We start from the raw sequence: 14,755 nt of genomic DNA, 5'->3' as shown, positions 1-14,755 counted from the left end.
AAAAGTCAAGAAAATTCTACTATGTAGAAAAATCTAGAACTATTTGCACAAGTTCTAGCTATAAGTTTATAGAATAATATATGGGTCTATAAATATCTATGTATCCTACCATTTGTAAAAATCAAGAACAACTAACACAACATCCAATATAACTATTCTCAACTACAAAATACACTTCTCCAACTACTACTTTCACACTCTACTATCTACACATTTTCTCTATCCCTTCAATTATCCCTTTAACAACCTTAAAATACTAACAGTGGTACCAGAACTACGTTCGATCATTTATTGGGCGTAGAAAAATTATTCTATTACTTCCAAAACCTTCCTTCTATGCTTCCAAAAGAAGAGAGTTTTTTCCATGGCTTCTAACAATGTTCACTTTTCTTCAGTCCCCTACCAGTTTTTACCGGTGAAAATTTTGACATTTGGAAACTCAAACTAAAGACATATTTTATCTCACAAAAATTGTGGGATATTGTTCAATCTGGTTATACAAAACCAGATAATATTGAGACTCTATCTGAGGAGGAACAAAAAAAGCTAGAAGATTTTGAACAAAAGGATGCCCAAGCATTGTTTGTTCTTCAACAAGCTGTGGGAGAAACTATCGTTAGGGGATCATGGATGCAGAAACTGCAAAAAGGGCATGGGATATTTTGGAAGAAGAATTTGAAGGCAATGAACAAGTATGCTCCGTTAAACTACACTATCTAAGAAGATAATTTGAGACCATCAGAATGAAGGAATTTGAGACCATTAAAGAATACTATGGAAGAATAAAAGAAATAGTGAATAAAATGAAGTTATATGGAAAAGAAATTAAGGAAAAAAGAGTGGTAGAAAAAAATTCTTATCACTCTTACGGAGAAATATGATTCCATAGTAGCTTCTATAGAAACTTCCTCAGATCCATCTTCTCTATCGATAAGTAAATTAGTTGGTCTCCTTGGAGTGCACGAAGCAAGATTACATAATCGTGCTGATACAAATTCAGTCGAAAATACCTTTCAATCAAAGCTCAAATTACAACCCAAAAGGAGAGAAGAAGAAGAAAAGAAAAATATTGAAGAATATTCTAAAAGTAAAGATTCTAGAAATTTCTCTGGAAGCAAGAAAGATAAATATCCTCCGTGTGGCATTTGCAATAAGTCAAGTCATGTAGAAAAAGACTGTTGGCATCGTGGGAAGCCAATATGTCATTATTGCAAGAAGCCTGGTCACATGGAGAAGTATTGTCGTAATAAAAATAAGCATCAAGGAAACTTTGTTGAAGAACATAACCAGGAGCAACGTTTATTCTATGCTAATCAAGAATCTCCAAGTGGGAAAGGAAATTGGTACTTGGACAGTGGATGCAGCAATCACATGGTCAAAGATTAAAGCATCTTCAAAGACATTGATAAATCTATCAATGTCAAAGTTCGACTTGGAAACGGTGCCACAGTGGAATCTCAAGGTAGAGGAACTGTCATGGTGGAGACAAAGAAAGGTACGAAATTCATCAAGGACGTTTTACTAGTTTCCTATCTTAAAGAAAATCTTTTAAGTATTGGCCAAATGATGGAGAATGGGTATTATCTTCACTTTGAGAAAGATACATGCAAAATTTATGACAGTAGAAGGATAGAAATTTGTGAAGTAAAAACGGAGAAGAGAAATAGAAGCTTTCCCATAAGCTTCAAACCTGGAACTAATATTGTCATGAAGGTGGAAGTTGATGACTCATGGCTTTGGCATAGGCAATTTGGCCACTTCAACACACATGCCTTAAAGCTTCTATATCAGAAAAAACATGATGAGGGATCTTCCTTACTTAAAGGAGAATAATGAATCATGCGAAGGATGTCTCCTCGGTAAACAACATTGATTAATATTCTCAACAGACAAAGCATGGACAACAAAAGACTTACCAGAATTGATCCACACTGATGTTTGTGGACCGATGAGGACGCCTTCACATCACAACAATAGGTACTTCATCCTCTTCATTGATGACTTCTCTAGAATGACATGGGTCTATTTCTTAAAGGCAAAGTCAGAAGTCTTCAGAATATTCAAGAAGTTCAAGGCTCTTGTCAAGAAACAAAGTGGAAAACAGATAAAAGTACTTAGAAGTGATCGTGAAAAGGAGTACTCATCTCCTGAGTTTGACAAATTCTACGAAGATGAGAGCATAGAACGACAACTTATAGTCGCATATACTCCACAACAAAATGGTGTGTCGGAGAGAAAGAATCGCACAGTCATGGAGATGGCGAGATCAATGCTGAAGGAGAAAGGACTACCAAATACATTCTGGGCAGAAGCAGTCTACACTGTTGTCTACCTACTCAATAGATGTCCTACTAAATCAGTTCAAGACAAAACTCCAATCGAAGCCTGGAGCGGTAAGAAATCATCAGCTAAACATCTAAGAGTATTTGGATCTGTTTGCTATATTCATGTTCCAGACCAAAAGAGACACAAACTAGAAGACAAGACCGTACGAGGCATCTTCTTGGGATATAGTACACAATCCAAAGGCTACAGAGTCTATAATCTTCAGACAAAGAAGCTAACTATCAATAAAGACATTGAAGTAGATGAAAGCGCTACTTGGAACTGGGAAGAGGAACAAATTGAGAGGAAGACAATATACATGCCCAACAATCAACCAATTACAAGCCAAGAAGATAATGATCAATATACCATTATAACTCCAGAATCTCCTACAACTCCAACATCAATTCAAGATCAAGAAGAATCATCGCATGAATCCACTCCGAGACGAATCAGATCTCTAACAGACATCTACGAATCTTGCAACTTGGCCATACTAGAGCCTGGGTCAAGGCAATGAAAGAAGAGATAAAGACAATAGAGAAAAACAAAACTTGGGAGCTAGCAGATTGTCCAAAAGATAAATATATCATTGGAGTTAAGTGGGTCTTCAAGACAAAGTTAAACCCCGATGGTACCATACACAAACACAAGGCAAGGTTGGTAGCTATGGGTTATTCACAACAACCTGGAGTATACTACAATGAGACATTTGCTTCAGTTGCTTGACTAGACACAATAAGAACTCTAATAGCCCTTGCATCACAAAAAGGATGGAGCATCTACCAATTAGACGTCAAGTCTGCATTCCTCAATGGTGTTCTTGAAGAAGAGATCTATATAGAGCAACCACTAGGATTTGTGGCTAAAGGCCAAGAAGCCAAAGTGTTGAGATTGAAGAAAGCTTTATATGACCTGAAACAAGCTCCTCATGCATGGTACAATAAAATCGATCAATATTTCATCAATCAGGGATTCAGGATGAGCAAGAGTGAGCCTACACTATACATCAAGACCCAAGGTCAACATACTCTTTTACTCTCTATATGTAGATGTCTTATTTATACTAGAACCAATACAAAGATGTTGATGGAGTTTAAAGAAAATATGATGAAGACCTTTGAGATGACTAATCTTAGCTTGATGAGTTATTTCCTCGGCATAGAGGTAAGTCAAAGAAATGATGGAATATTCATCTCACAAAAGAAATATACAAAAGATTTGCTGAAGAAATTTAAGATGTACGGGTGCAAACCTGTAAGCACACCACTAATGATGAATGAGAAACTAAAAAAGGTGGATGGAGCACCAGAAGCCGATGCATCTCGATACAGGAGTCTAGTTGGAAGTCTACTTTATCTGACGGCTACACGACCAAATATCATGTTCGCTACAAGTCTTTTATCAAGATTCATGCAAAACCCAACCAAATACATCTTGGCGTAGGCAAAAGAATTTTAAGATATCTACAAGGAACTAAAGAGTATGATATATGATAAAAATCCATAGGCAATCCAACATTGCTTGGTTATACTGATAGTGATTGGGCAGGGTTAGTGGACGACATGAAGAGCACCTCAGGCTATGCCTTCTCACTTGGATCAGGAATATTCTCTTGGGCGTCAAAGAAGCAAGCCACAGTTGCACAATCAACCGCTGAAGCAGAATATGTGGCAGCCGCTGAAGCAACAAGTCGGGCTATATGGCTCCGAAGAATACTCAAAGATATGGGAGAAAAATAAAGTGGCCCTACTACAATTAATTGCGACAATAAATCAATTATTGCAATGATAAAGAACCCAGTGCATCACAGTCGAACAAAACATATAGCAATTAAATACCACTTCATCATAGAAGTAGAGGCAAATATGAAGATTCAACTTGAGTATTGCCCGACAGAAGATCAAATTGTAGATATTTTCACAAAGGTCTTACCAAGACCAAGATTTGAACTATTACGCGCTATGCTTGGAGTTACCAAATTTGCATCAAGGAGGAGTATTAAAGTATAATGCAAATTCTAGAGCAATCTAGAAAAATCTAAGATAGAGTTATTGAAATATAATGAAACTTCTACAGTATTGGAGAAAAGCTTAGGATAGGAAGAAAAGTCAAGAACATTCTACTATGTAAAAAAATGTAGAATTATTTGCACAAGTTCTAGCTAGAAGTTTCTAGAATAATCTATGGGTCTATAAATACCCATGTATCCTACCATTTGTGAAAATCAAGAACAACTAACACAACATCCAATACAACTACTCTCAACTACAAAATACACTTCTCCAACTACTACTTTCACACTCTACTATCTACACATTTTCTCTATCCCTTCAATTATCCCTTTAACAACCTTAAAATACTAACACAAAAAATCAGTTAGGCTAGTGAAATTGTGAGGCTTTATACATGAGAGTTGGAGGTCACATTTTTAAAGAGGATTGTCATCTAGATTGGTGTGAGTGTTCTCATGCTTTCTCATGGTATCCTTTGAGGTTGTCCTATTCTTCCCAACTCAAAGGTCCTCCCTAGTACATCCAGCATCTCAAAGATGTCACAAAAATAAACAAAACATTAAGATGACTTCACAAAATTTCACAGTCAGCTTTGTTGTTACCGTTGCTAAAAAATAAGAAAAGAAGATTACTGTGGCATAAATTGCAAAAAAGACAATGTTAAAAATTAAATAATTTTACCTCAAATTCTAGAACATTATATGTAAATATTCATAATTATGTTATAATTTTGTTGGCTAATGTAAATGTTCATATGCATATTTTACATCACATAGGAGTATGGTATAAAAATAGTGACGTAACTGACTCCTTCTTACTTCTAACTGATGTACAATTTTATACAAGGATGTTTGTACGAAGCAAAGTGATACAAATTTATACAAGTAATTTTATGATTAATATGATTCTTCAGTAGTTTGACGTTTGTTTCATGTTTCATGTTCTTTAATCATTCTTGAGTATAGTTTCAGAACTTTATGCAAATCATTTCACATATTTTACATAAAAAAAAGTAGTTTTTTATAATTATTTTGTATAAATACATATTTTGTATAAAACAGGTCGATTGTTGTTGACAAATTTTTTTATTATGAGTGAGTATTTATTATTTAGAGACAAAAATATTTTAGATGCAAATATCTAAAAGAATTTTATAAGAGAAAAAAAATTATTCTTAATAAATTGTCTTTATAAATTATAGTTTATCAATATTTTAATCAAATTATGTAATTTTTTTGTTATTTTTTTATATTCTTGTGTTGGTGTAATTTCACATCAAGTGTAATTAGTTTGGTAACTTTTCAACTTTGAATAAAATTTTAGTACAGATCTCCTGACCGCCAAATGACCAAGTCCCTTTTTATTTATTTTTTTTGCCAATGTAAAAAATGATAAAAAAATTGTTGAAACACATTATATTTTGGCATGATGAGGAGTCTCTAAACAAGGTGTTCACACCATTTATATTAAATTGGAATTTATTTGCATGCACAACATATAAAAAGTTAAAAGTTTTGCTACAAATTTTGTCATATACTTTTTTATTTTAGTTTGAAAAATTATTCAGAAAGAATAGTCTGATGATAAGTTTTTGCAATGTAAATGTTTAAAATTTTCTTAATATTTAATTAAAATAACTTTTCATATAAAAATAATTTAATTATTTTATAAATCTTAAAACTGCCATATATTTTTATATTATTTTATCACTGAAGTTATTCACCATTTATTTATCCAACGTAAACAGCCTCATCTTTTTTTTTTTTTTAATTAAACATGGAAAGACTTATAAGAGACCTAATCAGATAAACGCGTAAAACGTTTTTTTTTTTTTAATTAGTTCTTTCCTGTGCATTGAAATTACAAATAAACAAATAATTAATATACTAGCGTTATAGTCAATTAGACGTTATAATTAACATTATATATATATATATATATATATATATATATATATATATATATATATATATATATATATATATATTTTAATCTCTACAAATTATTCAATTTAGTATTATAATAATAATTATTATTATAACTTTGGAAAAAAACTCAATATACTGTACTATTTGTATCTCAATTAGTACGTGAGTTTTTTTACACGTAGATACAAAAATTATTAAAATTTTAATACAGTAAATAAATAAAGAATAAATAAAATTTTTATCACATTGTAGAATTTCATCTTGAATGTGATAAAATAAAATTTTATTATGATTGTGGAGTTTTCACTCTTGAATTAAAAAAGAACAAATTAAGGTAAAAAATATAATGAGTTCAAAAACAAATTTGTTGTTCTAAATTTAATGCAATTTTTTTACTATTAAATATAAAACAAGTTAATAAACTTATTTATTATTATTAAACATTAACCGTTTTCACATAATTGTCTTAATCTTTTTATTTGCAATGTAAAATAATGCTAACCTAAAACAAACAAATTGAAAAAAATCAATAAATTTATTTTTTTGTTCATTATTTTTTCTTTCTTTGATTTGAACCTTGTTGAACTTGACATACTCAATATAGAGAGCAGCTGCAAATTTTCTGTTGAATGATATTTTTGAAATGACGTTATAATTAGAGAACAAATAGTAAAATGTTAAATATAAATAAGTTGTAAAATATTAATTAATGCATATAAAGTGGGGCAACGTGAATAGATATAATAATGTGACAAAAAAAAACTATCATATAAATTAAAAAAGAAAAAGAAAAAAACATGTTCAATTCATTAACTTTTTACATGAAAATATTAATTTCTTTAATTTATTAATTATTTTTCTGAAAACGTTACTGGTTTATCCATAGACTATCCGTTTCTTATAGGTTATTGTGGAGAATTCAAGAAATGTAATAATAAATTATTATTTTTTATTTTAGTAAAATATTTATTAAGTTTTCTATATTACGTGTTTGGTTTCTCCATCACAATAAATATATATACATTAATTAATTAAATATTAAATGAATGATAAAGCAGAAATGGCACTAATTAATGTTTTCTTGAATTTGCAAGATGATAATTAAATAAAAAATAATAATGGAACTGAAGGAGTATTTATGTGAAGCAGGTGAGTGAAAATGCAGAACTAATCCCCATTAGCAGAAACATCTATATCTATCTGTTGCTCACAGATTCAGCGACCTTGAAGGTAGAAAATGGCTCATATGAATATAAACTGCACAAGTTCAGAATCAGTGACAGGAATAGTAAAGGGTTCACATGAGTTCAAGCTAAAGGGTTATTCTCTGGTTAAGGGAATTGGAGTGGGAAGATTTATTGCAAGTGAGACGTTCAATGTTGGAGGGTATGAGTGGGCTATACACTTCTACCCTGACGGTATAGACACCCACGAACACGCCACAGTTTATGTCTCGGTTTACGTTGCGCTACTTTCCGAGGCTGATGATGTTCGAGCCAAGTTTGAATTGTCCATGCTAGACCAAAGAGGGGAAGGGGTGGACTTTGTCCTTGGTCACTTCAATGGCACCCTCGGGACTAAGCCTCACATTTTATCAACCGGGGATATGTGGTTTGTTTCATCTATTGTTGTTTTAACATTTTCATTTATCTGTTTTTTCTGCATTATTATGTTCTATTATGATGTTGTGTTTGTTTTTTTAGGGGGATTAATCGTTATTACAAACGCTTTCACTTTGAACACTCAACGTACCTCAAAGATGATTGTCTTCAACTAAATTGCACTGTTGGGGTTTTGCCTACCAAAGTAGAGAATTCCATGACTATAGAAGTTCCTGAATCTAACATTGCAAAAAGTTTTGAGATGCTGTTTGAAGATGAACAATCATCTGATGTTACTTTTTCTGTTGGAGGAAACAAGTTTTATGCACATAAGATTGTATTGGCGGCTCGGTCAAGTGTGTTTAAATCTCAGTTTTTCGGTGGAACCGACAAGGTTGATAGAGAGATTCTTGTTAATGACATGGAGCCCAAGGTTTTTAAGGTACCAATGTTAACGACAAGGTCATGTGTGTTTAAATCTCAGTTATTCATTTTTAAGGTTTTATTCGGTGTTGCATATCATATCATATCATTGGTTTGGTTTAGTTATCTAATTTTACTTCTTGTGTCAAGGCTTTACTTCAGTTTATATATAAAGATACTCTTATAGAAGATGAAGAACTCCATTTGTCAGTGTCTTCATCCATGGCTTCTCTCTCAGAATTGTATGTAACAAAGGTTCTGGCTGCTGCACACAAGTACGACTTACCAAGGCTAAAGTTGATGTGTGAATCTGTTCTTTGCAAACATATATCTATAAATTCTGTTGCTCATATTCTGGTTATTTGTGATTGTTATGAGGCCACCGGATTGAAGTCCACATGTCTGCAATTTTCAGCAGAAAACCTTAATGGTGAGTGTTCTTGCTTAGTTCGTTGTTGTTTGACAAAATCATTTGATTGTGATGTGATTTCTCTCATTGCAGCTGTGCTGAAATCTGATGGTTTCAAGCATATTAAAGAAAATTGTCCAGATCTTATATTTGAACTGCTAAAGACTGTGGCAGCAGGAATTGGGCGTGTGAAATCTTCTTATGGTGATGATGACAGTGATGCATCAACACCTGAGCCTAATGAAATAGAAGCTGAGAGCACAAGTTATAATCCTTCCAGTGATGAGGAAAACCATGTGGGTTGGTAGTACAAACTAAACTAAAAGAAACAGTAATGTTTGTCATTGTGCAATGTTGTAATGTTCAATTTGTTTAGTGTTACTTTTGCAAGTTTAATGACATTGTTGTCTTATTTTATATATCTTTTATCTTCTTTTATTTAAATTTTACAGTAGTTTATTGCACAAATTCTTTGTATATAACTGGCCAAAATAAAACATATATATACTGATTAATTTATTTACTTAACTATTTTTTTAAATAAATTATTATAAATAAAACTAAATAGGTATAAAGTTCTTAATTTAGACTAGCACTATTTGTAAAATCTATTTAAAGCAACAAAAATAATAAAATGATATATACTATATGTCTTCTAGGACTTTATTATACAGTCGGTTGTTTGGATCACAGAGGCATTCAGTTGGAAATGAAAGGTTAAGCATATATATATATATATATGTATACATTATTATTGGGATTATGCAATACAATTTGATAAATAAGTAAAAGATTTAAGACTTCAGACTGTTATATTATTTTTTTTCATTTTATGAATGGATTTAATAATTTAAACTTGTATTTTTTTTTTCATTCAATTCACTGATTCAGTCTTAGAAATAGGAGCTTTTGAGTGTAATCAAATTATATATCTATCATTAGTTATCCAAACGAGTTTAGTCTTAGTTATTTAAGAGAAACTTCTTTTCTTTTTTTTTTCAAATTCTTGTATTTTAAATTGTTCATATTTAGCAATATAAGTTCTTACAAAATTGAAGGTTATATATATTTGATTCTCAGTTGTTCATAAAAGATATTTGTACATATGAAATAGTGGAACTTCAGAATAGTTGTAAGTATATGTACCCAACATTTCCATTCTAAAGATTCCATAAAATATCATTCATTAAGAGTGATACCTTCTCTAGTATTTGAGTCAATCAATCTTTCTTCTTTATTTTATTAGAAGAAAAACATACTAATTAATTTGCATTTTAGAAGAAAAGCAACTTATTTTTAAAAAAAATTAATTAATTTATAACGTGAAGAATTAGCTTAGTAAAATCTTGATAAAAATGTTTTTAGCTTGCCTTACTAGTATTAGACCATGTCCAATGTTAATATGCAGTAGATGGTTTCAATAAATCGTGTGGTCTCTTAACGTTTACTAAACCATGGACCGTCTAATGAGACCGTTTGGTTAGACACTATAATAATTGTTTTGTTCTGCAATCAGAAGAATTGTTCATGTTTCTTCCTCCTTAGTTTGGCGAGTGTTTCATGTGTCAGTCATAATTGTATTTATCCTATAAATAAGTCTTTCTAACTCTTTCTAACTTCATTAGAAGCTAACTAAAAAGTTGAGTTGTATTCTAACTGAAGGTTTTCTAAGAGAACAACTGGGTTAAGTGAAGTTGTATTATTTGGGTTAAAGTGATTCTCCCGTTTGAATTTTGTTAACACTTCAATTCAACCAAACCGTGTTACTTTTGTGTATGATTATTTTTATTCATTTGTTTACCTTCTACCATCTAACAAATTTGAATTTCTCTATTATCAAATTTTTGTGTTACACTGGTGCAAAAATTAAATTTTATGATGACTTATTATGATGGATAATTCAGTCGTCATAATAAGTGAAAGAGTGATAAAATTATAATATGATGAGAATTTCTAAACTAAATATATCGAGAACTGGCAAAGAAAGTGGAAGCAGTGACATTTTTGTAATAAAGTGCAAGATTTTTTATGTCAATATACCTAAAACTGGCATAGAAAGTGAGACATTATATTATTTTAAGGGTTAAATATGTTTTTGGTCCCTCAAGTTTCAGTGAATTTTGGAATTAGTCCATCATCAAAACTTTATACCAATTTAGTCATTCATCTTTCAAAATGCGTAAATTTAGTCCTTTTAACCAAATTTTGCTAAGTTTATCTCACGTTTCAAGCACATTTCATGATAGTATTTAAGTTAACATTGAAGCAAAAATGTGTCAAACAGTGTAAATAATTTAAATACTATCATGAAATGCGCTTGAAACGTGAGATAAACTTAACAAAATTTGGTTAAAATGACTAAATTCATGCATTTTGAAAGATGAATGACTAAATTGGTCAAAAGTTTTGATGATGGACTAATTCCAAATTTCGCTGAAACTTAAGGGACCAAAAACATATTTAACCCTTATTTTAAATTTAAAATAAAGATATTATGTCAGTTTTTCACTAAAGCCAACATAATATGTCTAATTTCCTTTTCCTCCTCAATATTCTCCAACTACATTTACACTTTCTTCCTCTCTACACCATTGTCTACTCCTCACTCTAGTGGCCATCTCTCCTCCTCACTTCGATGGTTGTTGCTCTTGTGGCGCTCATGTTTTCTCTCACAACTCTCTCATTTGGTAAAATGTGTTTATTGTGTTTGTTATGCCGACACTAGAGTCCTAGACCTTCTTGGTGAAGAAGTACGCAACGAGAGTGGTATTGAAGGCGGAGAAAGGGGTACTGAGAACGCAGACCTCGTGGATGTGAATGAAGAGTTTGAGGTTTAAAGATTTGAGATCTTGCGCCATTGTTGAGGGTTTGAAGGTGAAGAACAATGGTGGAATTAGGGCCTCATGGAAAATTTGGAAATGAAATGAGAATGGATCTAAATCTGATGAAGATGGAACGAAGAAGAGACATGGAAAGTTTCAATGCCAGCTGTTCCAAAACCGACATAAAAAGTGAAAATTCTCTATGTCGACTCTATCTATGCCAATTCTAGAATCGAAATAAGAAGTTTTTTTTAATCAGTATAAAAAGTCTTTGTTGCACAGTATGATCAACGTTTTGCAATGAATTTATGAACTAATTCCTACCATATAAGTTACAAGTTATTTACTTTAATTTCTAATTATAAATTATTTAATTCTTTTTATCATTATCTCTTATATTTTAGTACATTTTCTCACCATCTTTATTTCTTTTTTTTGCTTATTTTTACATATTTCAATTTTATATAAACAATTACTTATTAGAAATTAAAGTAGCTAACTAACCATTATTAGTTGTTGACTTACTTTTCAATTTTTTTAGTTCAAATTAAAAAGTATTTAATATTGCAAACTAAAAACCATATTGAAGATAATATGCAATGAAAATTGTAAGAAAAAAATCAATGTTACAGTAATTTAAATTGAGAAATGAAACATTTTAAGTTTATGAAAATAAAAAATAATAATTAATATTCACTATATATAAACTTAAAACTTAAATGACTTATTTAATTAAAAAATATATGCAACTTTAAGAAAAATAAGCAGAATTACCAAGCAATTTAATTACTTGAAAAAATTAAAAGTATATAATAATAGTTTTTTGTCTACAAAATACAACGTAATCATATTTTGTATGTCATTTTATATTTATCAACGAATTTATAAAATAATTTTATCAAATACTTCCAGTTAAATAAGCTAATACATTATATTGAAACTTATAAACTAAAAGTTTATTAACTACTTTATTAGTTACTGCCTTTCAAATAAAAAAGTTTTAATGATATATAGACGACCAATTGAAGATTCAAATATACGCCAATAATACACGAAGAAAATTAAGAAAAATGTAGTTTATTATATTACGGATATAGGTTGTTATTATATATATATGGTAAGATGATTATGTGGCATGTATACCTGGTACCATGTTATTTGAACTTATATAGATATTGGTACACTATAGAGAAATAGTTTTTGCCACTATTTAAAGGATTGTGAAGCTAAAGGTTGAATTACAATTTATTCAAAATCTTTGTAGTGTACTTTCATGTACCCTTTATGGTTATTCTCATTCTACCTTTAATTTATGACTCATCTAATGTTACCCCATCTAGATTAGGTAAATATAGATCCATGCATTTGTGTCTATCCATGAGTCAACATTCCCAGATTCATTTCATCTATAAGTTGGTTCATTTTAAAGTGATTACATTCTACATTAGGTCCCATTATTTTCTTTTACCATGCGTTAGATACTTACATTTTACTTGTTTTTAGTTTCTCTTTACTTTTTTTCTTATTGTTTAGATTGTGGTTTTTCTACTATTGCTAGACGACATTATCTATCATAAAATAGTGTGGAACAAAGAGAGATATCATTAAAATATTCGTGTCTATGGGAGGTATTCCTAGATAAAAACTAAGGTGAATAGATAGTAATCGCAGATAATAGATATGTGTAGATAGAGAGTATTTTAATATACATTTATAAATAGGTTAGGTGCGAATATTATAGTATTTGTACCTATTACCTAGAAAAAAATTACTTTTTTATCCACTAACACAAAAAAAAAGACATTTTATGTCTGCGATTCATGAGTGATGATCTCTGACGAGTACCTAATTGTTTGGTTTTGCTCCATTCATAAGAAACCCAACCATGACATGAAGAAGTATCTACAAGGGTAATGTTATAAGTTCCATAACATCCAATTAGTATATAACAATTATGACTGACAATTTTTCAATTTAACCAGAGTTATGGTAGCATCAAACCAGTTACTAAACAGAAGATAAACAAAATGTTCAATTTATAACTCCAAAGGTTGGGAGTCACGTCTATAAGTTAATTAATATTTATATAAGTTATATGTTAGAATAATTTCTCTCTTTGCTATTTTAGTGTAGCAGGCAAAATAGTTCTTTTGAATGCGGACATTATGTGATGTATTGGATTAAAACTATAATTAGGGCAGGAATTGATGATGATTGGATAAAGGTATATTTGTAAACACTTATTACTTGTCAATTGTATGCTTTGTAGAACTTCACACATACTTTAATCTAATAAAATATAAATTTAAAATTTAATTTTCGTAAATTTAATTTAATAAAACAATTTTTTTTTACGGGTAACGGAAACCCACAAGTATAAATAGTATGATACCTGTACCCGACCCATTTATAAGAAGCGGGTATTAAAATACATGTTATCCGCTACCTGCGGATAACAAATACCTATGGGTACCAACTATCCATCACGAATGTTATCCGCAGATTTCCACAAACACAAGTAATTTTGTCATCCCTACTATAAACCATTAGAATACTAACAACATCAATACATCAATAGAAAGGTTAGAAACACCCAAACCATTACAATAGTATCGATGTTTTTCAAGCCATTATAATATTGACTATGCTTTTGCATTTTGTTTTGTGAATGGTATGAATATATAAATGTATAAACGTGGAGACACATATGATAGAAAAGAGATAAAAATGATGGAGGCAAACAAAAATATTAAAAAGATCGTGTGAGTGTTATTAGGAGACAATAGCTACTTTTAGTATATATGGGTAGATGTTTTTCGGAGTAAATAAAGAGAAGGAACTATCTTATAATCTTCTTTTAACTTTGTGAGTGCAAAGTAACTAATGTTCTACCAATAAAATAATTATTGATTTGTAGCGAAAGTAGAAATTAATTAAATTTTAACTTTTTAAATAAAAAAAGTAGAAGAAACCAAGATAATCGAAATGAAATCATCAGACAAAATAAATGTTTCGTGTGTATCCAAGATTAATGGCTAAAAAATAAAATTATATTAAATTTTAGTTAGGTGGTCTTGTGATAGTGTAACTTTGTATTAATTTTTAATTGCAAAATGAATTTTAACAACTAATTTATTAATCTATAATTTGATGAGATGTGATCACTACACAGTAAAAATAAAATTTTTTAACTTAGATTGGTTTAGGTTTAATTTAAACTAAATACATTGCA

At 30.3% G+C, this 14,755-nt stretch overlaps 2 protein-coding genes across 2 annotated transcripts; both read left to right on the top strand.

Annotated features, from left to right (window-relative positions):
* The first annotated feature begins 3,564 nt into the window (after positions 1 to 3,564).
* LOC114190228 (uncharacterized mitochondrial protein AtMg00810-like) lies at positions 3,565 to 4,067 on the top strand. The gene is made up of 2 exons (XM_028079028.1): positions 3,565 to 3,721; positions 3,835 to 4,067. The coding sequence occupies exons 1-2, from the start codon at positions 3,565 to 3,567 to the stop codon at positions 4,065 to 4,067; spliced, it is 390 nt and encodes a 129-aa protein (XP_027934829.1).
* A 3,447-nt stretch (positions 4,068 to 7,514) lies between these two features.
* Positions 7,515 to 9,009, top strand: LOC114190217 (BTB/POZ and MATH domain-containing protein 4-like). Its single transcript, XM_028079018.1, has 4 exons — positions 7,515 to 7,879; positions 7,972 to 8,311; positions 8,443 to 8,722; positions 8,795 to 9,009. Exons 1-4 carry the CDS (start codon positions 7,515 to 7,517, stop codon positions 9,007 to 9,009), a joined length of 1,200 nt encoding a protein of 399 aa, XP_027934819.1.
* The last annotated feature ends 5,746 nt before the right edge of the window (positions 9,010 to 14,755 follow it).

Source organism: Vigna unguiculata, chromosome 1 (genome assembly GCF_004118075.2).
Source record: "Vigna unguiculata cultivar IT97K-499-35 chromosome 1, ASM411807v1, whole genome shotgun sequence".
Lineage (NCBI taxonomy): Eukaryota > Viridiplantae > Streptophyta > Magnoliopsida > Fabales > Fabaceae > Vigna > Vigna unguiculata.
This window is presented reverse-complemented; position numbering and strand designations above follow the sequence as displayed.

What these genes read in the sequence shown, in the direction of transcription:
- LOC114190228 (XM_028079028.1), top strand. Translation starts at nt 3,565, where the DNA reads ATGTACGGGTGCAAACCTGTAAGCACACCACTAATGATGAATGAGAAA. An exon ending in AAATATCATGTTCGCTACAA is followed by an intron (nt 3,722 to 3,834) that starts GTCTTTTATCAA and finishes AAAAATCCATAG; the next exon opens with GCAATCCAACATTGCTTGGT.
- LOC114190217 (XM_028079018.1), top strand. Translation starts at nt 7,515, where the DNA reads ATGAATATAAACTGCACAAGTTCAGAATCAGTGACAGGAATAGTAAAG. An exon ending in TGGAGCCCAAGGTTTTTAAG is followed by an intron (nt 8,312 to 8,442) that starts GTACCAATGTTA and finishes TCTTGTGTCAAG; the next exon opens with GCTTTACTTCAGTTTATATA. An exon ending in TTCAGCAGAAAACCTTAATG is followed by an intron (nt 8,723 to 8,794) that starts GTGAGTGTTCTT and finishes CTCTCATTGCAG; the next exon opens with CTGTGCTGAAATCTGATGGT.